The sequence below is a fragment of the Rhinoderma darwinii genome, chromosome 11 (assembly GCF_050947455.1).
Source record: "Rhinoderma darwinii isolate aRhiDar2 chromosome 11, aRhiDar2.hap1, whole genome shotgun sequence".
Lineage (NCBI taxonomy): Eukaryota > Metazoa > Chordata > Amphibia > Anura > Rhinodermatidae > Rhinoderma > Rhinoderma darwinii.
In genome coordinates, this window is record NC_134697.1 from 28,317,925 (window position 1) to 28,342,195 (window position 24,271).

The following is a 24,271-nucleotide window of genomic DNA, read 5'->3' on the forward strand; positions in this document are numbered from 1 at the left end:
ATTGATGTTGTTTGATTTTCCCCTCTAAGGCCGGGTTCACACCAGCGCTCGGCATTCAGTTGCTCTACTGAGCAGAGCAATGGAAAAACCGAAAGCGCCAGTTCCATTGCATTGCACCGTGGACACCACCAGCTGCCAACAAAACTAGACTTTATGGGTCCCGTTGGTTTTCCGTCAGGGTGTCCGTAGCTTTACCGCAACATGCTGCGCTATTTTTCCCAACATTCTTAGTCGAATCCGCGACGGAGGCCCCTAATGGAGCCTGCAATGCAGATGTGAACAAGGCCTTAGTTATGTGTTGACAAATCTCCTCTCATGCAGTGAAAATTAATGCTATACGTACTTGCGAGAGGCTTGGAACAGTAAAATCCATGAGACCTAGTCCGTTACAGGAGTGCATTTCTAGAGCAACAATGACTTTGGTCATAGGGTTTTGTCCTTCATGATTATCCTGAAAAAAAATAAAAAAATTCAAACTTACAATACATTGTATGTACTTTCACAACTTCATCTGTCAATGAATACAACAGGTACATAATGCTATTGATTGGCTCAACGTATCCCTCAAACAATATATACAGTATAGATATATAGAAATAAAAGGTATAAATCTAATCCAGTCATATAAGTAACATTAATTCTGGCTTTAGGTTAATAAAGCCTATTCACTAAATAAATGAAAAGTTCTACAATTTTCTAATATACTTTGCGTTTCAATTCCTCACCAGTTTCAAGATCAATGTTTGCAGTCAGTGAATAAGACAGGAAACCTCTACATATCTAGTCCTGCTCTCAGCTGAGTAGTGGATACAATTGTATTCAGTGTAGGAAATAGGCTCTGTTCACATCTGCGTTGGGTTCTCGTTCTAACGTTCCATCGGAACTTTCCGTGTGAACGGGACACTGAACAGACACAAATGGACACGAACGCAAACCAGAGGTTTCCGTTTCCATCACCATTGATTTCAATGGTGACGGATCCGGTGCCCATGGTTTCCGTTTGTCTCTGTTGTGCACCGGATCTGTTGTTTTGCCAGAAACAATAGCTTAGTCAATTATGAGAGAACGGTCAGTAAAATAAAAAAAATAGGACGTGTCCTATTTTTTACGGAAGCTTTCTACAGCCTGGACACCTTCCCATAAATATATATATTTGGGAATATATGGGAATGTGTCCGTCGGCCATAGAAATGAATGGGTCTGTAATTACGGATGAAATCTACGGTCGGCATGGGGCCTTAGGCTGGATTCACACATCGCATTGTTGCTGATTTTTTAGTTAAAGGCATAAGAGATTTAAAAAAGAATGGGAAATATCAAAGAAAGCACTTCTATTTCTCCATCCTCCTGGATCTACTTCTGGCTTTGGTTAAAACAAACTGCATCAAAATCTGCACCAAGAGATAGGTTGCTGTTTGGTGGGTGGACGTTGCCTGTGCACTCCCCACCACAGTGATTTCAAAAAAGGCCAGAGAGAGAGAAAGGGCCTGGATTTAACCCGTTGTCGCCGCAGCCATTTTTCGTTTTTTCCTCCCCATCTTTCAAAAGCCATAACTTTTTTATTTTTCCGTCCATATAACCGCAAAAGGGCTTGGTTTTTTTTGTGCCACAAATTGTAGTTTTAATGTACTGGGAAACCAAAACTTGTGGGGTGGAATGGGAAAAAAACACAGATGCCTCCATTGTTTTTTAGGTTTTATTTTACTGCGTTCATTGTGAAGTAAAAACGACATGATACAGACCCTGTTCACACTGTGTTTTTTTCCCGTGGTTTTTGCCGCAAAAACTGCAGCAAAAAATGGCCGAAATTGACTCCCATTGATTTGAATAGGAGGTGGAGGCATTTTTTTTACCGCGAGCAGAAAAAACGCTTGCAGTAAAAAGAAGCGACATGCCCTATCTTGAGGCGTTTTCCGCCTCAAAAACCCTATTGAAATCAATGGGAGACGTTTTTCTGACACGTTTCTTGGAAAAAAAACGCTTGCGGTTATTCCATCTTTCTGTTGAAGAGATAGCTGAAAAAGAAGCCTAAAAAAAGTGGCAAAAAAAACGGCTACACCATTGAAGAGGGCCCTTCAAACAGCTGATCAGTGGAGGTGCCGGGATTTGGACCACCACCAATCTTATATTGATGACCTATCATAGGGATAAGCCATCAATATCAAATGCCAAGAGAACCCCTATAAACACAACACCTTTCAACAGAAACCATACAGTCCCAGATAAAAAGTCATTGTCAATAGTCTACTTATAGACACACCTCATCATCTGTTCCAAGTTTTGGTCCAATTTGTTGCTGGAGTAGCTGTTTTGCCTTCACCCATGTAGAAAGGAGTTGCCGCCTTATTGCAATGGGTACTACCTCTTCCAGAAAACTCCCATTGGTCAAATCTAAAGCGTAATCACAGACCTAAAAAAAAAAAAGAACACAGACTTTCAGATACAGACATGCTGCACCTAAGGCTGCTTTCAGTTGGCTTGAGAGTCGGGATTACGGCTGTAATACCTGGACTTCACGCAGTTCGATTGAACCAGACTCAGATTGCTATAGGATCTTACAGTGATCTAAGTATTATGCCCGAGTAAAAAAGTTTATACATTCCATACAGAGCCAGCTACAATGATGTATAAACCCAGCAGGAATGACAAATGACAACATTAGAACCTGAGCGATGACAATTGTAACAATTGGATGTTTCATTTAAATGTCCTCCGGAGTTTTGGAGAAAGGAACTACGTTAATTAAATTTCATGAGTCCAAAATCTCCTGATGTTTAAAGTACTATATGCCTGAGTGTCCAAGGCCTTATGGTAACCTGCGGGCTATAGTTTTATGTCATTGTCGTTTCTCTATGGGTTTTGAAATGGAGTAGTTTGAAGTAAGCGTATGTTTAAGGGTCTATAGGAAAGCAGGCAATTATCTACAAAGTAACCTCTACATAGAGGCGCCATGCCAGCAGCGCTGTCCAATTTACACAAAAACCAAAACCATTAACATATAAAAGCGCATTAATTTATCCATAGATATCCCTGTAAAATGAACACGTACCTCCAGGGCGAGTTTCACATCAGGAAGGCCATTTGGATCAATTGACAAAACACGGGCTTCATTAGATTTTTCACGTCCTTTCCCTGAAGCTTTCTTGCCTTTCTCAGTATGTGGACTTGTATCTGATCTTTTATTATTGTCTGACACAGGTATCCAGCGAAGAATTAAGCCTTTGGCTAAGGCATTGGACAACATCACCAACAGCGCCGGGTTCCTGAATGACATATACAAGAGGAGATGTAACTCAGTGAAAGTTTACATACAGAACTGGATGGTTACTTACAATTGGGGACAATTCCTATTCTGTTTCAGTGTCTAATATTAAACTATAAGGTGACTTTCAGATGTAGCAGAAATTTTATGCTACAGATTCTGCCACGGATTTCACCATATCATCTGTGCAGATTTTTTCTGCCATGTGTGAATGCTGTAATTGTAAAACTATAAAGACGGTGTCCAATTATTCTTACCTGGTATGTGTTTTCTTCCATTAGGTAACAACTGTGACCAGTGACTGCAGCTTAAGCCCCTTTCACACTGCGTTTTAGCTACACGTTTGACGTATGCGTCAAGAAAGCTCCTGGCACATATGTCACAGGTACCAATGGGCTCTCATTAAGCTGACGGAGGACAAGAGGGTGTTCTTTTGGCCTCTGTTGGGCAGTATAAATGGGGTATACAGTTTTTCTGATGGGTAGAATAAATAGTGTAGTAGACTACGTTAGTCTGTCCCCAAAAAAATATTTATATGTTAAAAGTATACTTTTTTTTTTTTTTTAACATGTTATCCTATGGGTGATGGATGCCACTGTATGGCATCCGTGACAGGCATCCATTGCACTTATAGGTCATGGGCTTTTTAATAGCTTTTCATGTTAAGCGGATACCATTATAGCCTATGGATGACGAATGATGGATAATGATGGATGACTAATGCCTTAGAAGGATGTCTTACATTGGCATTCATCACCCATAGACTATAATGTTATCTGTTTAACGGATACATCATGAAAATGATCATAAAAGTTTGTGATTTATGCGTTATACTATTATATATGATTACAGATGCTACTGTTAGGCTGTGTTCACACTGTATGCTGCACTATAGTTTCCGGTAAAACCACGGACACCCCGACGGAAAGCCAATGGAACTTATTAAAGTTAATGGGTACCATCAGGCGCCGATGTTGTTTCATAGTTACATATAGACTCATACTGGCACATGCCACCTATGTCTATCCTAGGATAACACACTAAGGCCTTATTCACACGAACGTGTTATACGTCTGTGCTACGCGCGTGACTTTCACGCGCGTCGCACGGACCTATGTAAGTGAATGGGCCCGTTCAGACTGTCAGTGAATTTCAAGCAGCGTATGTGCGCTGCGTAAAACTTCCGACATGTCCTATACTTGCCCGTGTTTCGCGCAGCACACAGCCATTGAAGTCAATGGGTGCGTGCAAATCGCGCACGGTACACGGAAGCGGTACATGGGTGCCACACGTGATTCGCAAAACAGTAGTAAAAACAATGAATGAAAACAGAAAAGCACTGTTTGTAAACATAAAAACAGTGTCATAATGATGCCGGCTGCGTGAAAATCAGCGTTTTTTGCGCGCGCAAAACGGGCACGTCCGTGTGAATAAGGCCTTACTGGAATAATTTCATCCTTCTCAAAATCAAAGGATATAATGAATTTTGGAAGGGTTTATTGTGTCAGGTCCAGAGAGAAGACAAAATATCCATTAACACTCCGAGAATACCAGTACTGGTGGAACCTGTGTAGTTCCTGCAGAATTGAAGGATAAGAACTTACCCACAATGCCCGGTCTTCTTAAGTGCTGCAAGCAGTTTCTTCAGCGTCTCCACCAGCAATATTAACCTTCCAGATGCGATGATATGCTTGTTGTGGTTTAGGATATAGACAGTGGCATTATGAGTTATCCAGGCCTCCTGCAGCTCCACACCCAGATCTGCGGCTTGCAGGAAGTTCTCTGTAGCGTATGCTGAAAGCTGAGAAATCCAATCCCTAGTCAGGGAAGAAAGAGGCATGTAAATGTCATTGCTATCCTCTAATATATAGGCCCATTGCAATTTAATCTTCAATATACATCCCTTCTTTGTGGTGTTCACATAGGATTAGCTATAGTGTAGATCGGTTACAGTCATTTCTGGGCCCTGATGCCTGAGGGGGCCTAATGCCTCTCTGCCACATAAAAATGGCACATGGTAAGTGTGGGCACCTGTTACAGATTTTACATTGGGTCCCAGGAGCTTTAAAGAAGATCTGTCACCAGATTTCACAGTACAATCTGCATGCATTATTAAATAGATCTCTTAGACCTGATGAGGCTGGTGTACTCACTTTGAAAATCCATGTCAGAATGGACCTTTGGACTGTCAAATATATTTTAATTATCTTTATATGTGTGAACATATATTGCTTTAAATGGACAGTTGATTTGTCACTGGAGCTCACAGATCTGCTGAAAGAAGAGCCTACATGGGGGGATGGCTATTCTATTTCAAGTCGTTTAGTTTATGGCTTTGCATTTCAGCTGTTACAAAGGCAACGTGAGAAAACGTGCTGACATTGTATTTCTTATGGCTAAAGATATATGTGGAGTTTTGGGATATTACCATATTTAGAATGCTCATGCTTTGCAAGTATGAGGTTACCACCTACTCTCATTTTCTTATAAATAAAGATGGATCGCCCCCTGTGGGCAGAGACTGTTTGAACACTGAAGCTGCGTGTCATGGTCTCTCCGGCCGGCCTCTCTCAGATCCACCATTGAGAGAGCATTCATTAATTTGGAACTCATAGACAAATGCAGATAATGTCCAACGTTAATGGACAATGTAAATTCTGCAGCGACAGGACTCATGAGCTTTCTCAGACTCTAGCTGGACTCATAAAATGCTCATTATAATATCAGGCGGGAAAGTTTTCAAAAAGCGCACCATCTTCATCAGGTCTAAGAGATCTGTTTAAAGAGGCTCAGTCACCACATTATAAGTGCCCTATCTCCTACATAATGTGATTGGCGCTGTAATGTAGATAACAGCGATTTTTATTTTGAAAAACGATAATTTTTGATCAAGTTATAAGCAATTTTAGATTTATGCTAACTAGTTTCTTAATAGACAACTGGGCGTTTTTTTACCTTGTGACCAAGTGGGCGTTGTAAGCAGAAGTGTATGACGCTGACCAATCAGCGTCATACCCTTCTCTCCATTCATGTCCATCTGTATTCACTGCACAGCGTGATCTCGCGAGATCACGCTGTGCTTTGTGAGTAAGTGCCAAAAAAAGTTTACCGAAGTGTCGGGAGTGTGAATAGACATCGCATCCTGGCTAGAGGCAATGTCTATTGACTCTCAAGACACTTCAGTAAAGTTAATGTGGGTATATGTGACAGCACAGCGTGATCTCGCGAGATCACGCTGTGCAGTGAATACAGATGGACATGAATGGAGAGAAGTGTATGACGCTGATTGGTCAGCGTCATACACTTCTCTTTACAACGCCCACTTGGTCAAAAGGTGAAAAACGCCCAGTTGTCTATTAAGAAACTAATTAGCATAAATCTAAAATTGCTCATAGCTTGCTCAAAATTGATACTTTTTGTATCCACCCTGCTCTGGCTAATAGATAAGGATCCGGAATGGAAACTCCCATCTGTTTATTAAGAATTCCCTTATAGTGTATTCAAAAATGGGTTTTCTAAACCAGAGAACCCCTTCAAGTTATTTCTTGGTTTCATCATTAAGTTTTTTCTTGTTATGTTTTTGTCTTGCTATACCTTTAAGCCTTATAGGTTTTTCATTTTACACAAATAAAGCCTTTTCATTCTATGATGTTAAAAGTTATGTAACTCTCTAATATACCTTGGGTAACAATTCCTTATTGTTTTCAAGTTCTCTGCTTGTAGTCATTGAATGAAAAATCTGTCCTTGTCATGTGATGATCACACAAGTGATCAATTAGTTACAGAATAATCATCCAAGCTCTCCATTGTAACGAGTCATGCTCCTATGTGAGCATCACATGACCAGAAAAGATTTTCATCCTCATTTCATCCAATCATGTTTGAGCTTCAGGCATCAACACATCACACAATCCGTAAACGTATGGAGGATACGGTGGCTGACTACATGGGGTAATTGTTGCTGGCATTTGGGGACAGTGTTGCAGTGGCTTTGTGGCTGGTACTTATGGGGGAACTATGGTTGTTCCAAAACTGACTTAAGTCTATGTCAAGCTTTTCTAGCTTCCTAATAGATGAAGCATTTAGGTGAGCACTTTTTCAATAACGTTCTAATAAGCCCCTATCAGAATCAATGATAGATTGTGGCATGTTCTGTAGCCAAAATACATAGCAACATACAGTATGACTAAACTGTTACCATATGTATGTATGGGACCAAGTATCCAGATGCTTGTGCACAGAGGTTGATAGAAATCGGCTATTTTTAATCAGACTGGTATTGCATAAGAGGCGCATCGCATAGCAAACCCTCTGTCATCCTTCTCGCTGACAGGTTTAGTAGAAAAGGACATTGGATTGTTTGGTTTAGAAAATGTATTTTCAAGTAGGCTATAGGAATTCTGAGTTAACAGAGAGGACCCCTATTCACGAAGCGTTTCTCACTCTGAAAGACCTGGTACATTCATGTATTACAATGGGCAATGATGTAATGCTTTATTTCCCCTGTGGGGGTGCTGCAGAATAGTTAAACACTCGCTGTCGTTTCCCCTCACAGATTATGGCTAATCACTAGGGGTCCAAACAGTGGGAAATCAAGGGATCACTATATTGGGATCCTTATAACAAAATAGGATTACCCAAAGGGGACAACCTCTTTAAAGGGCAACATAAAATATGATAACATCTGCTCCTAGGACCCCAAATGCAAAAGCATCTAGCATGAACTATTTCATTCTGCAAAAAGTTTTGCAGGCCCACTTTTACTTCTATTCTTTTATTGTAAGAGGGCTTTTAGGGCCCCAACACAACTGCAACCCCTTATTGTACTCTACTTCTTATATTGCATAAAAATGTGTAAATATACTAAACTTATAGATGAGTTTGTGTTTAATTAACAAGCAAACATTGAGTGGGCGTCACATTGGATTTCCTTATTCCTTTTAATTTCATTCGTCTTTATTGACCATGACAGCATCCCTGAAGTACATGTAAGAGCAATGAACCAGAACCTACTGGGAACCAGAGACACAGAACTGCAGGCAGCTTCAAGCACCATATTCACAGACAAGAATCAACAATGTCATATCACATGCATCAAAATCTAACCGTACACTCTGCCTGCATCATAGTTAACTTTGCTATTAAAGAATAGGAGTTGTAGTTTACTTCTTGGATGTAGTTAAATTAATTAATACAAACAACAGTTAGTCAGGATCTCCTGAAACATTAAATAAATGTGAAGTTGCTCATCTATAACGTAATGTATTAATAGACTAAAAGATGCAGATGCGCACTACAGGCTCCAAGATAAATTTATACCTTCAATATTTATTATATATTATTTATTAAATAAACATGTATTATACTTATAAATGTGAGGAGCTTAGCACTCAGTTTCATCAAATTGTGAAAGCCCACCTGCCACAACAAGGCGACCTCATACAGGGACTCCCTACACTGAACATTATGTCTATATAATAGGAGACTTACCTCGCTCTTGTTACTCCTAGCTATCCTGAGCTCATTTTGTGGGATTAGACTAAAAATACAGGCAAGTCTCATATTATATCGGCATAAAGTTCAGTGTAGGGATCCCCTGTGAGGTCATGGCAGGTAGGCTTGCACAATTTGATCAAACTGAACGCTAAGAACCTAACACTTAAGGCCTTGTTCACATCAGCGTTGGTTTCCATTCATGGGTTGCGTTGCAGTTTTCTGTTGGAGGAACTCATGAATGGAAACCATAGTTTCCGTTTGCATTACCATTGATTTCAATGGTAACGCTTCTGTTGCAAATTGTTTCCGTTTGTCTTAGTTGCCGAAGGTTTCCATTTTTTTAGCGGAAACAATAGCGTAGTCGACTATGCCATTGTTTCCGCTAAAAAAACAAAAAGTTTACGGAACGGAGACAAATGGAAACCATTAGCAATAGAAGCGTTGCCATTGAAAATCAATGCTAATGCAAACAGAAGCTATGGTTTCCGTTTGCGGCTCCGTTCATGGGTTCCTCAGACAGAAAGGTCTAACGGAACCCATGAACAGAAACCAATGCTGATGTGAACGAGGCCTTATAAATATATTAAATATAGCAGTAATGCAATTTAAAATAATAAGAAATACATAATAAATATTGAAGGTGTATATTTATCTTAGCGCCCGCAGTTTGCATTTGCATCTTTTTGTCTTTGAATACATTCAATTAATTAAGCCAATGATGAAAATATGGAGAGGATAATTTATATAATCTCCACAGATTGGCTCAAATTGCAATATCACAACAGGAGATTCAGTCTAAAGCATCATATAGCACGGAGCAATATATACTTAGTAGTTATTGTTTGACAGGGGAAAAGGTGTGCGGCTGCTTATTTAAAATAATGTAATATATTGGTTGCACTAAGTTCTCTAGTGCAGGAGCTTCTCAGTGCAGTTAGGCCTTGGTCACACTTTGCACGAATGTTTTAAGCCAAAACCAGAATTGAATCCACGAGAGCAGGCCTTACACTCCACTCTGGCTCATAGAGGGGCGTTCTCTGCAGAGACACCCCCCCCCCTCATTTTGAAAGTCCATTTGACCTTATATGTAATATAGACAGAGCTGCCATTTAAAGCCCACTTACATTGGATTCCACCTTTTTGGTCCCAGTCAACAGCAACTGCATTACGCGGCCTATTCTGGCCTTTAGGACACCGAGATTTTTTCATTTTTTTATTATTGTATTCTGAGAGCCATAGTGTTTTTATTTTTCTGTCTACATAGCTGTATGCAGGCTTTTTTTATTTTTTTGGCAGGACAAATTGTATTTTTTAATGGTACCTTGTAATATTTTTTGGGGGGGTTTGATAAGGAAAAAAAAATAAAAATAGAAGAAGGCGCTCCTCTAAGGTGATGACGTTCTGGAGTGTATATATATTGTGTGAAAGTGAATCTAGATGGACTCACCTGGTAGAGTTGTGCGGGTTCATCGGCACAACTCAACTTTAGAACATAACGCAAGCCTCCGGAGTGGACCCTGGGTGTGTAGCTCCAAATATATAGAGATTCCCCAGTGGTCTGGTAACACACATGTATGTGAATAAATCCCTATTCATGGAATTCCGATTGTGGATTCATTGAACCCCCTGCACAAGAGCGCCCAAAACAAGGAGAACTTTTTTCTACCTGAGTATTTTTTTTTTGGGGGGGGGGGGGGGGGCGACCACAATTCCACCATTGTTTTGTTTTCTTTTTTTCACGCCGTATGGTATAAAAAACATTTTAACTTTATTCTGAGTCATTTTGTTTACACCGATACCAGATATATTTGACTACTTTTACATAATAATATGGCTCTTCGCAACCTTTCGAGGCATAACTTTTTTATTTTTCAGTCGACGTATCTTAATGAGGCACAATGCAAGTAGAGAAAAAAAAGCCGCACTCACCCAGTCTGACGTAGAAAATTCTTTAATGCTTGTAAAAAGGTGTGGGCGGAAGACGAAGACAGTGTCAGGCAACAGCCGTTTCGCGTACAACGTTTTCTCAAGCTCTCCTTGAGAAACGGCTGTAGCCTGACACTGTCTCCATCTTCCCCCCACACCTTTTTACAAACATTAAAGAATTTTCTACGTCAGACCGGGTGAGTGCGGCTTTTTTCTCTCTACTTGCATGGTGTTACATATGGTCTTACCTACGAATCCCAGCACTTCCCTAGATTTGTACCGCAGCCCCTGTTGCGCCACAGTGGGTAGTGTACTGCCGAATGTTCAGAGGACTACTGGTCACAGCAGTGCCGACTGATTCTCTTGTACTTGTTGCTTAATGATTGCTTATTTTTTGCTGGACAAGTTATATTTTTTAATTGTACCATTTTAGGGTACAGATAACTCACTGATTAATTTTTATGAAAATAAATGTAGGGGGGTTTATGGAAAAATATAGCAATTCTGCTATTTTTTATCTGTATTTTCTATTACATTTTGACTTTAAAATACAATTCATTACAAATTGACTGCGCTATTGTTTCTGCCAAAAAAATGGAAACCTTACGGAACGGAGACAAACGGCAACCATTTGCAACGGAAGCATTACCATTGAAATCAGTGGTAATGCAAACGCAAGCTATGTTTTCTGTTTGCCTTTCCGTTGATGGGTTCCCCGGAAGGAAAGGTCTGACGGAACCCATCAACGGAAACCTAACGCTGATGTGAAGCGGCCCTAACATTTTTATTAAAGCAGTGGAAATTTTCTGCATGCAAACAAGGGGAGAACATACAATCTCCAAGCAGATGTTGCCCATGGTCGGATTCGAACCCAGGACTCCAGTGCTGACCTCAGACCGATCAAACACCTTTGGGATGAAATGGAACATCAACTGAATCAGTGACAGACATCTTTAAAGGAGTTATCTTACCACAAACAACCCCTTTCATATAGGATCAGCAAGTTCTCCGAGTGGAGGACCCTTCTATCACCTAAAAGTGCACAAGAGCAAGTGTGGTCTTCATGAGACAACCCCTTTAATTTGTTTTTTTGCTAAATGGATGTGACTCCCACCGCTATGCTTTAAAATCTAGTCCAAAGAGGAGTGGAGGCTGTTATAACCACAAAAAGGGGCTAACTGATAAATGCATAGTTTTGGAATATAATGTTCCCACAATGCTCATCACCCATAATGCTGGGGTCCATTGTGGGAGAGGTATTGTTTGGACCAGGAGGTCTCAAACTCGGCCGGGTAAGTAGGCCACATATACAAAAAATGTGAAGTTGATGGGGCACATTACTTTCAAATTTGATACAATACAAAATTATTGTTAATCAATTAGTTATTTTAACTACTATAATAATACTACATTACTATAACAATACTACATTACTATAACAATACTACATTACTATAACAATACTACATTACTATAACAATACTACATTACTATAATACTACACTACTATAACAATACTACATTACTATAATACTACATTACTATAACAACACTACATTACTATAACAATACTACATTTCTATAATAATACTAAATTACTATACCAATACTACATTACTATAATAATACTACATTACTATAATAATACTACATTACTATAACAATACTACATTACTAGAATACTACATTACTATAACAATACTACATTACTATAATAATAGCGCTAGGTTTAAACTTATCGGAAATTTGCGTGCTTATTTTAACAATCCAGTTTAATTTCGCTAAATGCAGTCCGGCGGCTCAGTTGGCAGCGTTTGGCATACACATGAATGTCAAGATTGGGAAGCCCCTTTTTAGGTGCCACAGAGCCCACTGTAGATACTGCCACAGAGCCCTCTCTAGATACTGCCACACACCCACCCGTAGATACTGCCACAGTGCCCTCTGTAGATAATGCCACAGTGCCCTCTGTAGATAATGCCACACACCCACCCATAGATAATGCCACAGTGCCCTCTGTAGATAATGCCACACACCCACCCATAGATAATGCCTCATTGCCCTCTGTAGATAATGCCACAGTGCCCTCTGTAGATACTGCCACACACCCACCCGTAGATACTGCCACAGTGCCCTCTGTAGATAATGCCACAGTGCCCTCTCTAGATACTGCCACACACCCACCCGTAGATACTGCCACAGTGCCCTCTGTAGATAATGCCACAGTGCCCTCTGTAGATAATGCCACACACCCACCCGTAGATAATGCCACAGTGCCCCCTGTAGATACTGCCACAGTGCCCTCTGTAGATAATGCCACACACCCACCCGTAGATAATGCCACAGTGCCCTCTGTAGATACTGCCACAGTGCCCTCTGTAGATCCTGCCACAGTGCCCTCTGTAGATACTGCCACAGTGCCCTCTGTAGATACTGGCACAGTGTCCTCTGTAGATACTGCCACAGTGTCCTCTGTAGATACTGCCACAGTGCCCTCTGTAGATACTGCCAGAGCCCTCTGTAGATACTGCCACAGAGCCCTCTGTAGATACTGCCACAGAGCCCTCTGTAGATACTGCCACAGAGCCCTCTGTAGATACTGCCACAGAGCCCTCTGTAGATACTGCCACAGAGCCCTCTGTAGATACTGCCACAGAGCCCTCTGTAGATACTGCCACAGAGCCCTCTGTAGATACTGCCACAGAGCCCTCTGTAGATACTGCCACAGAGCCCTCTGTAGATACTGCCAAAGAGCCCTCTGTAGATACTGCCACAGAGCCCTCTGTAGATACTGCCACAGAGCCCTCTGTAGATACTGCCACACACCCACCCATAGATAATGCCACAGTGCCCTCTCTAGATAATGCCACAGTGCCCTCTCTAGATAATGCCACAGTGCCCTCTGTAGATAATGCCACAGTGCCCTCTGTAGATAATGCCACAGTGCCCTCTGTAGATACTGCCACAGTGCCCTCTGTAGATACTGCCACAGTGCCCTCTGTAGATACTGCCACAGAGCCCTCTGTAGATACTGCCACAGAGCCCTCTGTAGATACTGCCACAGAGCCCTCTGTAGATACTGCCACAGAGCCCTCTGTAGATACTGCCACAGTGCCCCCTGTAGATACTGCCACACACCCGTAGATAATGCCACAGTGCCCTCTGTAGATACTGCCACAGACCCTTCTGTAGATACTGCCACAGAGCCCTCTGTAGATACTGCCAGAGCCCTCTGTAGATACTGCCAGAGCCCTCTGTAGATACTGCCAGAGCCCTCTGTAGATACTGCCACAGGGCCATCTGTAGATACTGCCACAGAGCTCTCTGTAGATACTGCCACACAATCACCCGTAGATACTGCCATAGTGCCCTCTGTAGATAATGCCACAGTGCTCTCTTTAGATAATGCCACACCCACCAGTAGATAATGCCACAATGCCCTCTGTAGATACTGCCATAGTGCCCTCTGTAGATACTGCCACAGTGCCCTCTGTAGATTCTGCCACAGTGCCCTCTGTAGATACTGCCACACACCCCTTGTAGATAGTGCCACACACCCCTTGTAGATAGTGCCACACACCCCTTGTAGATAGTGCCACACACCCCTTGTAGATAGTGCCACACACTGTTTGTAGATAGTGCCCACACCGTTTGTAGATAGTGCGACACCCCCCCCCTCCCAGTAGATCGCTTTGGCCAGGGATTCCTCTGCTGGAGGTGCCCCTGACGTCACCGTCCATAGACAGTGACGTCAGGGGATCCTCCTGGACAGGAATGTGATGTCAGGGGCAACCCCAGAACCGGTATCCCTGAGCAGAGCACTAGTATAGGCTCTGCTCCAGAAGTTTGGGGAAGCCACTGACATCAGTGTCCATATATGGGGCAACCCCAGAGATCGAGTCCCGGGCAGAGCGCTACTACCGCTCTTCCTGGGACTCCAGCTCTGCTCCTGACATCACTGTCCAAATATGGGCAGTGAAGTCAGGGCAACCTCAGAGCCGGAGTCCCAGGCAGAGCGCTACTAGCGCTCTGCTGGGACTCCAGCTCTGCTCCTGACATCACTGCCATATATGAACAGTGATGTCAAGGGCAACCCCAGAGCCTGAGTCTCGGGCAGAGAACTACTAGCGCTCTGCTCTGGGACTCTGGGGAAGCCCCTGACATCACTGTCCATATATGGACAGTGATGTCAGGGGATTCCACAGAGTCCCAAAGCAGAGCCTATACTAGCGCTCTGCCCAGGACTCCGGCTCTGGGGAAGTCCGATATCACTGTCCATATATGGACAGCGATGTCAGGGGATTCCACAGAGTCCTGGAGCAGAGCCTATACTAGCGCTCTGCCCGGGACTCCGGCTCTGGGGAAGCCCCTGACATCACTGTCCATTTATGGACAGTGATGTCAGGGGATTCCACAGAGTCCCGAAGCAGAGCCTATACTAGCGCTCTGCCCAGGACTCTGGCTTTGGGGAAGCCCCTGACATCACTGTCCATATGGACAGCGATGTCAGGGTATTCCGCAGGGTCCCAGAGCAGTGCCTATACCAGCGGCTCTGTGCCCCACGGGCTGCAGATGACAGCCTCAGGGGCCGCATGCGGCCCACGTGTTTGAGACCCCTGGTTTAGACATACTACTACTACTGTAAATAAGCAGTAGTTGTAGTAGTTTGAATTAGGAAGAAATAATTTCTCAGAGTGCGATGTATTTCAACTCAGTTAAAAGAAGTGCCTGTACAGAGCTGACTTATACGGAGTAGCAACAAACAGGATTCTGAATGCAGCTTTAGATGAGAAATGACTATAATTCATAGTATACAGTAACTCAAGATCAGAACAGGATAAGTAATGCAAAGTATTAGCAAAGTCACTCAAAATTAATCACTCATACATATCTTTTGAAGACCAGTCATGGTATATACACCTAAGGGAAAAAAAAAAAAAAAAAGAGTACACAGCGCCACATGGTGCAAGATAAACCTGATGGATAAGGTAGAACAAATATAATGGAAGGTGATAGCGCTCACCTTTACAGGTTGTACAAGTCAGGTACAACACTGATGTAAGGATTTAAACAAACAGCTGCTGCTCCCCAATCCAGATGCCGGTAACATGGAAACGTGGTACCGCAATGTAATAGTACAGGGTGGGCCATTTATATGGATACACCTAAATAAAATGTGAATGGTTGGTGATATTAACGAACTGTTTGTGGCACATTAGTATATGGGAGGGGGGAAACTTTTCGAGCTGGGTGTTGACCATGGCGGACATTTTGAAGTCGGCCATTTTGTATCCAACTTTAGTTTTTTCAATGGGAAGAGGGTCATGCGAAATCAAACTTATTGAGAATTTCACAAGAAAAACAATGGTGTGCTTGGTTTTAACGTTACTTTATTCTTTCATGAGTTATTTACAAGTTATGGGTGACATTATGGGTGTCAGGTCCGAGCATTCCTAGATGAACAGTTTCCTGGAAAGTGGATTGGTCATCGTGGGCCAGTTGAATGGCCCCCTAGGTCTCCCGATCTGACCCCCTTAGACTTTTATCTTTGGGGTCATCTGAAGGCAATTGTCTATGCTGTGAAGATACGAGATGTGCAGCAACTGAAACTACGGATACTGGAAGCCTGTGCTAGCATTTCTTCTGTGGTTTTGCTATCAGTGTGTGAAGAGTGGGAGAAGAGGGTTGCATTGACAATCCAACACAATGGGCAGCACTTTGAACACATTTTATAAGTGGTCAGAAACTTGTAAATAACTCATGAAAGAATAAAGTAACGTTAAAACCAAGCACACCATTGTTTTTCTTGTGAAATTCTCGATAGGTTTTATGTGTCACATGACCCTCTTCCCATTGAAAAAAACTAAAGTTGGATACAAAATGGCCGACTTCAAAATGGCCGCAATGGTCAACACCCAGCTTGAAAAGTTTCCCCCCTCCCATATACTTATGTGCCACAAACAGTTAGTTAATATCACCAACCATTCCCATTTTATTTAGGTGTATCCATATAAATGGCCCACCCTGTAGAATTGGAAGAAAAATGTATGGATATATAGGGGAGCGCTACTAGTAAGTAAATGGTTAACAATGGTAAATTCCTTGATTTATTGAATATAGGCAACGCGTTTCAACATAGGACATGTGTCTTTGTCAGGCCAAGGAAGAACAAACAGTACAAAGAGACATCTTAAGTAATAGGCCAAACGTGATTAAAAAATCCAGAACAGCCCAAAGGGCTCAAGATGTCTCTTTGCACTGTTTGTTCTTCCTTGGCCTGACGAAGACACATGTCCTGTGTTGAAACGCGTTGCCAATATTCAATAAATCAATGAATTCACGACGTGAGTTTATACTTGCTGCCCAAATGAATGTGCTGCTGAATGTCGGGTCAGAGACTGCCAGGGACCCTGGAGAGAAGACAAGTGTTTTTTACGGCTTCTGTCTTCTCTGTACTCAGCGCTCAACCCCTCTATTGGTTGCGGTGGTCATGTCACTGGTCACATGATAGCCGGCATACTGGTTATAGGAGGCTGCTACTGTGTCTAACTAGAACCAGCACCGCCCTAACAATGACAATAGTCACTACAACAGGGCTGATTTACCCTGCTGTGGAAAAGTAGAGTGTAAAATAAATAAAATTCAATAATAAAGTCTCCCAAATGTGTTTTCTGACTTTTGAGAGACAGACCATAATAATAATAATAATAATAATAATAATAATAATAATAGAAAAAAAAGAACAAAAAAATATATATATACATCTAAAATACCCCCTTAAAAAAAACGCTCCCCCGCCAATCATTGTTGTAACGCTAGCCCTGAGCCAATTACCCTAAAAGAGACTAGTCATTTTTTTTAATTTACATTAGACAATGGCGATCACAATTATATTTTAGGGTAACACTATATTATTGTCGTAAAAAATTAGCAAAAAAGTAAAAAAAACAAAACATGTTTTTTACTATTTTTTCAAACTATAAGCTTAAAAATGCTAAAAAAGCAAGTCAGTATAAAAATGATAAAAAAAAAAAAAAAAAAAGAAACCTGCATTGATCACGAAAAAAAAAACAAAATCGGTAGCCCAACAAATCAAAACATTATAGAAGTTTAACTAACGTGAAAAAAAATGGCTAAACGGTGGCTGGTCCTGAAATAATGCATGTGTTTTCACCACATTTTGAACAGTTAAGAGACCCCGATCAGACACTAATATCATGATATTTAATTGGCTACAAGAGGCTACCTCAGCTAACGGTATTACCATCAGATCTACCAGCGGGTCTGTCTTTTCTACAAAAACACTTCACGTTATTTCCACCGCCTCACATCTAGTGTTTTGTAAGACATTCATTGAAGTGATTGCACATATTTTTGCATTGAAGAGGGCCTTTTGCAATCTCTGCGTTTATCCAACACTGCATTTTGCTCTTCATTGACAAGAACACTTCACTACACCTTTCCTCCGAATGCAGTTTTTAGCTGTGATGCTTTACATGATTGTTATACTTGTGTCAAGTCAGGTTATTGCTTCAATTGCAGCATTACAAAGAAATCAAAACTGAAGTAGACGACAAACTTATCCCATACATTTATTCACATATTGAATTCCTATGCAAAATTATCTGTTTAATGTTTAACAGGGTCTCCGGTTTCAATAATTTAGGGTTATTTAACTCTGCACTACATGTGCTGTATCTCTGAAATATACTACAGTCCATAAACTAAGACCCATGCTTTTTTACTTATTCAGATTCATAATGAAGACCCTACAACAGTGATCTGCAACCTGCGGCTTTCAGGGTATGATTGGAGTTTTAGGTAGTATACTATTGCTCTTCAGGTATGCTACGTACATAGAGAATACATTAATTTACATGCCTAATCTATGTCATAAAAGTCTGTGGTCGGAAAACCCCATTAAAGGGGTTTTATGGTCATGGGGCGGTTATTTATACTGATGACCTATGCACAGAATTTATCATCAGTATATGACCAGTGGGGGTCCGACACCCGGACACCTCACCGAGCAGCTGTTCTGGCTGCCTCCGGGCACCGGGAGTTATGCAGTGTTCGTAGCCGGAAGAAGAAGGCTCCGTACACTGTATAGCGGCCGTGCTGCAGCTCTGGTCTCATTCAAGTAAATAGGAGAAGAGCTGCAGTAACCCAGCACGGCCGCTATACAGTGTACAGAGCCATCTGCTTCCGGCTCCGAACACTGTATAACTCCCCATGCCGGAGGCAGACAGAACAGCTGATTGGTGCGGGGTCTGGGTGTCGGACCCCCAACGATCATATACTGATGACCTATCCTGTGGATAGGTCATCAGTATAAAAAAAGCACCCCATGACCAGAAAACCCTTTTTATTAAATCAATGGGTCCATAGGGTATGCAGTATGGTTGTGTGTGTGTGTAAACAAGCATAGCACAGTCCTGCAGATGAGGTACTGCACCAATTGAATTCAGTGGGCAATCATGTAATATATGATAACGCAGAGTACGCCAGAGAAAGAGCCTTGCTTTGCAGCAGCTTTCTAGCCTGGCTAATGGTGGGAGTTCAATGCAGGAGACAGGATAGACATCAACATAAGGCAAACCTGGGCTGATGCCAAAGCCTGGGGAGGCACATGATGACCTGGGTTAACATGATCTACACCTCAAGCATGGGGTAAACAAGGTCCCATTGTGACGGTCACCCAAGGACCCCTGGAGCCTGCAGAGGAAGCTGCTCTATGATATTCATATGCCCTGATAAAGCAGGGGTTGTCCATGGTGCACCCTCTTTAATTGTCTGGGTCTTGCACCCATACTAAATGAGACACGTTCTGCAGAATTCATTTCATTCTGAAATTTAAAAAACGTCAAGAACAAAGACTTTATCTAAAAATAGGGGCCCCTAAAAATCTATAATCTATTATTATAACGTTGATAACCTATACAGATCAGCGTGCACCATGGCACATTCCCCTCCTGCAAGTCTCTGTATGGACTAAGGATTTATGCGATGAATAAAGTAAGCCACTATGAACATATACTGTTTGATATGTACAATTACAGTCTTTGTGCTTTAAAATATTTTGCATACATAAAGAAACAAATAAGAAACATTATTTGTTGTCATGTCCAGTTATTTTGAGTTTACCTATAAAGGATCCACTCTGAATCTTGATCCAAGTTTACAGGAATGTAGGATGATGGACGCATACTTGTATCTTCTGGTGGTATTGGACTTTCATTCAGTTTGCAACCTTCAGACTTCTGAAAGTGTATTGTTGCCTGTTTGAAGCAAAAATACCATTAAATGCAAAGGCCATAAATGTATAAAAACTTTACTGTTGTACTAAACAAATATTTAAATTAAATTTAAACGATCAGTGGGGGTCTCAGTGCGCGGACCCCGATTGTTCAAAACTTCTGACATTTCACTATGGCAAGTCAAAAGTTTTAAAAAGTTTAGTTACCCTTTAAAAATGGCTCTAAGCCAGTATTTCTGCGTCACTTTATAAAATGAATATGGTTTTATCACATTGTATAAAATTGTAATTTACAGTCAATATACCTTTGCAAAAAGCCTTATTGATCCTTTAATTGAGCAGACTCTTTTCCAGAACATCTTTTCACTTTTGTCACAAATCAAGTGTTCGCAGCACCTTTATTGCAAGTGTTAAAGCTAAGAGTTGTCTAAGCAAGTCAAGGAGAGGGGGTTGTTGTACATCACAGACTCCTCCAATTAAAATCTTTCATTATCTGATACTTTTTATTAAACCTTTTATCTCTTTTTTAAAACGACATAGAAATTCCATTAACAGTACACAAAAAAACGAGAAGAAAAAAACAACAACTCTGCATACAAACTCCTTCACACCCTGGTGAGACAGTCACGCAAAATAACTCTGCGTTACATCATGAACTTTGGACATTTTAAACTTAATTGGAAGGTGGTTAAAAGTTTTTATCAAAAGTCTTGTTAGGACACCATTTTAGAAATATTCTAAATAAAATCTTAATAGATTATAAGTAATACTGGTATGACAGAGAAGGCAAGGTATGCATTAAAGGGCTATTAGGTCTTATGGACGATATGGAGGGGGGGGGTCCACTGCTCAGCTACCGCTCTGGTGTACTTGGCAGAACCATTGATTCATTAGAATGAGTACCATGTAAGCCAGACCCATGTAGATAAGCAGGCTTTATTGTAGGAAGAGGTTGTCAAGTTGGGACAACTCATTTCAGAATGCCTTATAACACAACATGCTGGAGGAGGTTAGTGACAGAGACGGAGGGCGGATGGCCTGTTGATCCGGAGCTACGAGCCCTGCATTACCTGTGTGCTCCTGGCATCGAGTTGGGTGTTGTGCTGCTGCCCATAGACGTGCTGTCTGAACCGGAGTGGTGAAGGGAGGATTTTTATCCCTGGAACATTGTGTGCTATTGTTAGCCATAAGACTAGGCTATCTACACAAACTGTTTGCCTACTCAGCACTGGGTCCTGTTCTGGTTACTTGTGGCGATATACTCCCTAGGAGTCCTTGGAGGATTTAGAGGATGGTGCTTCTGGTGCGGCACTGTCTAAAATTAAAGCTAATGCAGTGAAAAAGCTGTAGCAATTTACCAGACCTGAACGTCTCCCTGCCTCTCCAGACCCGTCTCTGTCTATGTTTGATGGATCAATGCGTCCTCCACGACCAATGTCACCACAGGACCCGCCTGCCTCTTCCTCACATGTGGATCCAAAATTTGCTGAATTACGATTGACAATTAACTCCTGTCAATCTTTGCTCGTTACAAAAGTTGATGAACTGCGTCAGGATTTTGTCATACTGCGGCATGATGTGCAAAAAGTGCGGGAACGTACTACCGAAGAAAAGAACAGAATTTCAGAGGTGGAGGATAGTCTACGTCCTATCCCAACGCAGATTGTAGATTTACGGAGGCAAGTGGAGGCCTCAGTGGAAAGGGCTGATGACTTTGAGAATAGGCTGCGAACGAACAACATTCGCATAGTGTGGCTGCCTGAGAAGACTGAGGGCACAGACTCCGTGTCCTTCCTGGAAAGGTGGTTAAAGGAGACCTTTTGATGCTACTGTCTTTTCGGCTTTTTTTACCGTTGAGCAGGCTCATAGGGTCCCTCCTCGCCCTCTTCTGGCTCGTCTGTTACATTTCCGGGACAGAGATGCTATTCTCCAAGAGGCAAAGGAACTATCCTATATAATACCCAAAGGATTTCCATTTATCTGGATTTTTCAGTTGCTATACGGAAGCAGCGTGTTCGCTTTACAGAGGTCAGGAAGAAACTCCAAGACAAGGGATACAAGTACGCTATGCTATACCCTGCCATATTGAGGGTGATTGATGGCCCTACTGCAAGGTTTTTTGTTTCCCCCACTGAGGCCTCGGAATGGGCGGCTGCTGAGCCTCGTGCCCCAGGAGAGGCCTTCCCCCCTGATTGAATAGGGCATCTGGGCAGACGCTCCTGGGTTTTCTCCTATTTCTCTTGGACTGTTCATTACTTGAATTGGTCAGCAAATATGTGACTGTTGCTTTGAAAAGTTAATATGCAGATCAACTGATATCTTGCAATGATGTATTTCTTACTAAGCTTATGTGATATGTTTAATTTTTCTCTTTCTCCCCCCCTTTCAGTAGGGGTTAGGTCTCGGGACTGTGCTGCTTAGTTAGCTGTTAGCTTAGTCAGGTACCACTGTTCTCTATTTGTATTTCAGTTAGTGGGTAAAGGTCTACACTAGCAGTGTTTAGTGCTTGACAGGGTTAGTTGGGGTCTAATTTCTGTGGCATTGTATAATTTTATGATACGTAAGATGGTTGCTTGTGTGAATGATTGGGCGCTTCTTTTCTCTCCATTCCAATTCTATGTTTGTACTGGGTCTCCGGCTACTTTCTATGCTCCAGGCGTACTATGGCTCCAATTAAGGTGTTGAGCTGGAATGTCCGTGGGCTTAATTCTAAATTTAAACGTTCCCTTGTTTTTAATTTTTTGGAAAAACACTTACCCCATGTGGTCTGTTTACAAGAGACACATTTAACTGGACAAAAAATGTTGGCCCCTATACAGGCTTGGATTGCCAGAGGGTATCATTCCTCATACTCTACCTATTCTCGGGAAGTATCGATCCTTATAGCCAAAAGTGCGCGCCTGGAGGTGTTGCAAGTAGCCTGTGACCATTTTGCGCGATATGTTATAATACACTGTTTAATACATGGATCAAATTTTACTATAGTTAATATTTACATTCCCCCGCCTATGGACCCTGCACTGCTTGATTTAATAGCTCAGAAATCGTCAGAATTCCCTGCTGGCCTGGTGTTATGTGTTAGGGATTTCAATACCGTCCCTGATATCTCAATGGATCGTACGGGGGGAATCGGACAAATATTCTGTTCACCTTAATTATTGGTCCTCATTGCTTCATTTGACAGATGTATGGCGCTGGAAGTATCCATCTGAAAAAAGGTACTCTTATTACTCTTCTGCCCATTACACGTTCTCTAGAGATGATCTTGCCATGGCGTCCCAGGATCTTTTACCTGCAGTCACTTCTATAGATATCACTCCTAGGGGTATTTCAGATCACTCAGCTCTCATATTGACGTTTTCAGCTGGTCCTCCAGCTGACTCCAGAATTTGGAGACTCCATCCAGCATGGTTGTCCTCTCCTGTGGTCAGATCTGAGGTGTTGCCCTCTCACAATTTATATTGGGAACATAACTCTTCATACTCGGACCCCTTGGTAGCATGGGACGCCTATAAAGCCACGGTTAGAGGTGCCTTTGCGGCAGGGGTAGCGAAGTGCAGGGTGGTGTTCCGGGAGAATGAGAGGTTTCTGGTGGGGGAGATTCAGAGGGCTGACAGTGAATATATTCTAGATCCCCATCCAGCTACGAAAAGTCACTGGGCAAGGACCCAGAGGGACCTAGACACTCTGCATATTGAACAAACAAAAAAGTGTGTGCTCTTTACTGAGGCATCAGTGTTTGAATTTGGGGATTAGAACGGGAAACTATTGGCATACTTGGCAAGGTCGGAGCGCCCATGTTCCTCTATTCCGTCTATTCTCTCCTCTGCAGGAGTACTATTTACTGCCCCAAAGTATCTAAACAAAGTGTTTAGTGATTTTTATGCTGCATTGTATAGTTCTAGATGTAATGGGCCCCCGGAAGACATAGAGCAATTCTTGCATTCACTTCCCTTGTGGCACTTATCTGCTGCGCAGGCGCAGGAGTTGGACAGCCCCATTACTGATGATGATATAGCAAATGCTATTCAGATGTTGCCTGGACTTGATGGCTTGGGGGCAGATTGGTATAAGGATAGTGTGGAGGTTTTAGTGCCTAGACTTCGGGATGTATATTCTACTGCCTTGGAGGTGGGAGTCTTGCCTGCCTCCATGAGAGAGGCTCTTGTTGTGGTGTTGTTGAAGCCAGGGAAGGATCCCATTCTGCCAGACTCCTATCGTCCTATCTTGCTTATTAACTCAGATGCTAAAATACTAGCCAAAGTATTAGCCACTAGATTGAACAAGGTTATATCGTCCCTGGTTCATCCTGACCAAACTGGCTTTATGCC

General features: G+C 42.1%; 1 protein-coding gene across 3 annotated transcripts in view; it reads right to left on the reverse strand.

The window, feature by feature from the left end:
* Positions 1-24,271, reverse strand: part of CFAP46 (cilia and flagella associated protein 46) — a 151,717-nt gene that overhangs the window by 86,032 nt on the left and 41,414 nt on the right. For all 3 annotated transcript variants that reach the window (XM_075843226.1, XM_075843225.1, XM_075843227.1), the window contains 5 exons: positions 19,829-19,962; positions 4,867-5,079; positions 3,050-3,263; positions 2,261-2,410; positions 344-451 (listed from right to left, as the gene is read on the reverse strand). In XM_075843226.1, the coding sequence (XP_075699341.1) occupies positions 344-451; positions 2,261-2,410; positions 3,050-3,263; positions 4,867-5,079; positions 19,829-19,962 (819 nt within the window). The remainder of the gene's footprint in view (positions 1-343; positions 452-2,260; positions 2,411-3,049; positions 3,264-4,866; positions 5,080-19,828; positions 19,963-24,271) is intronic.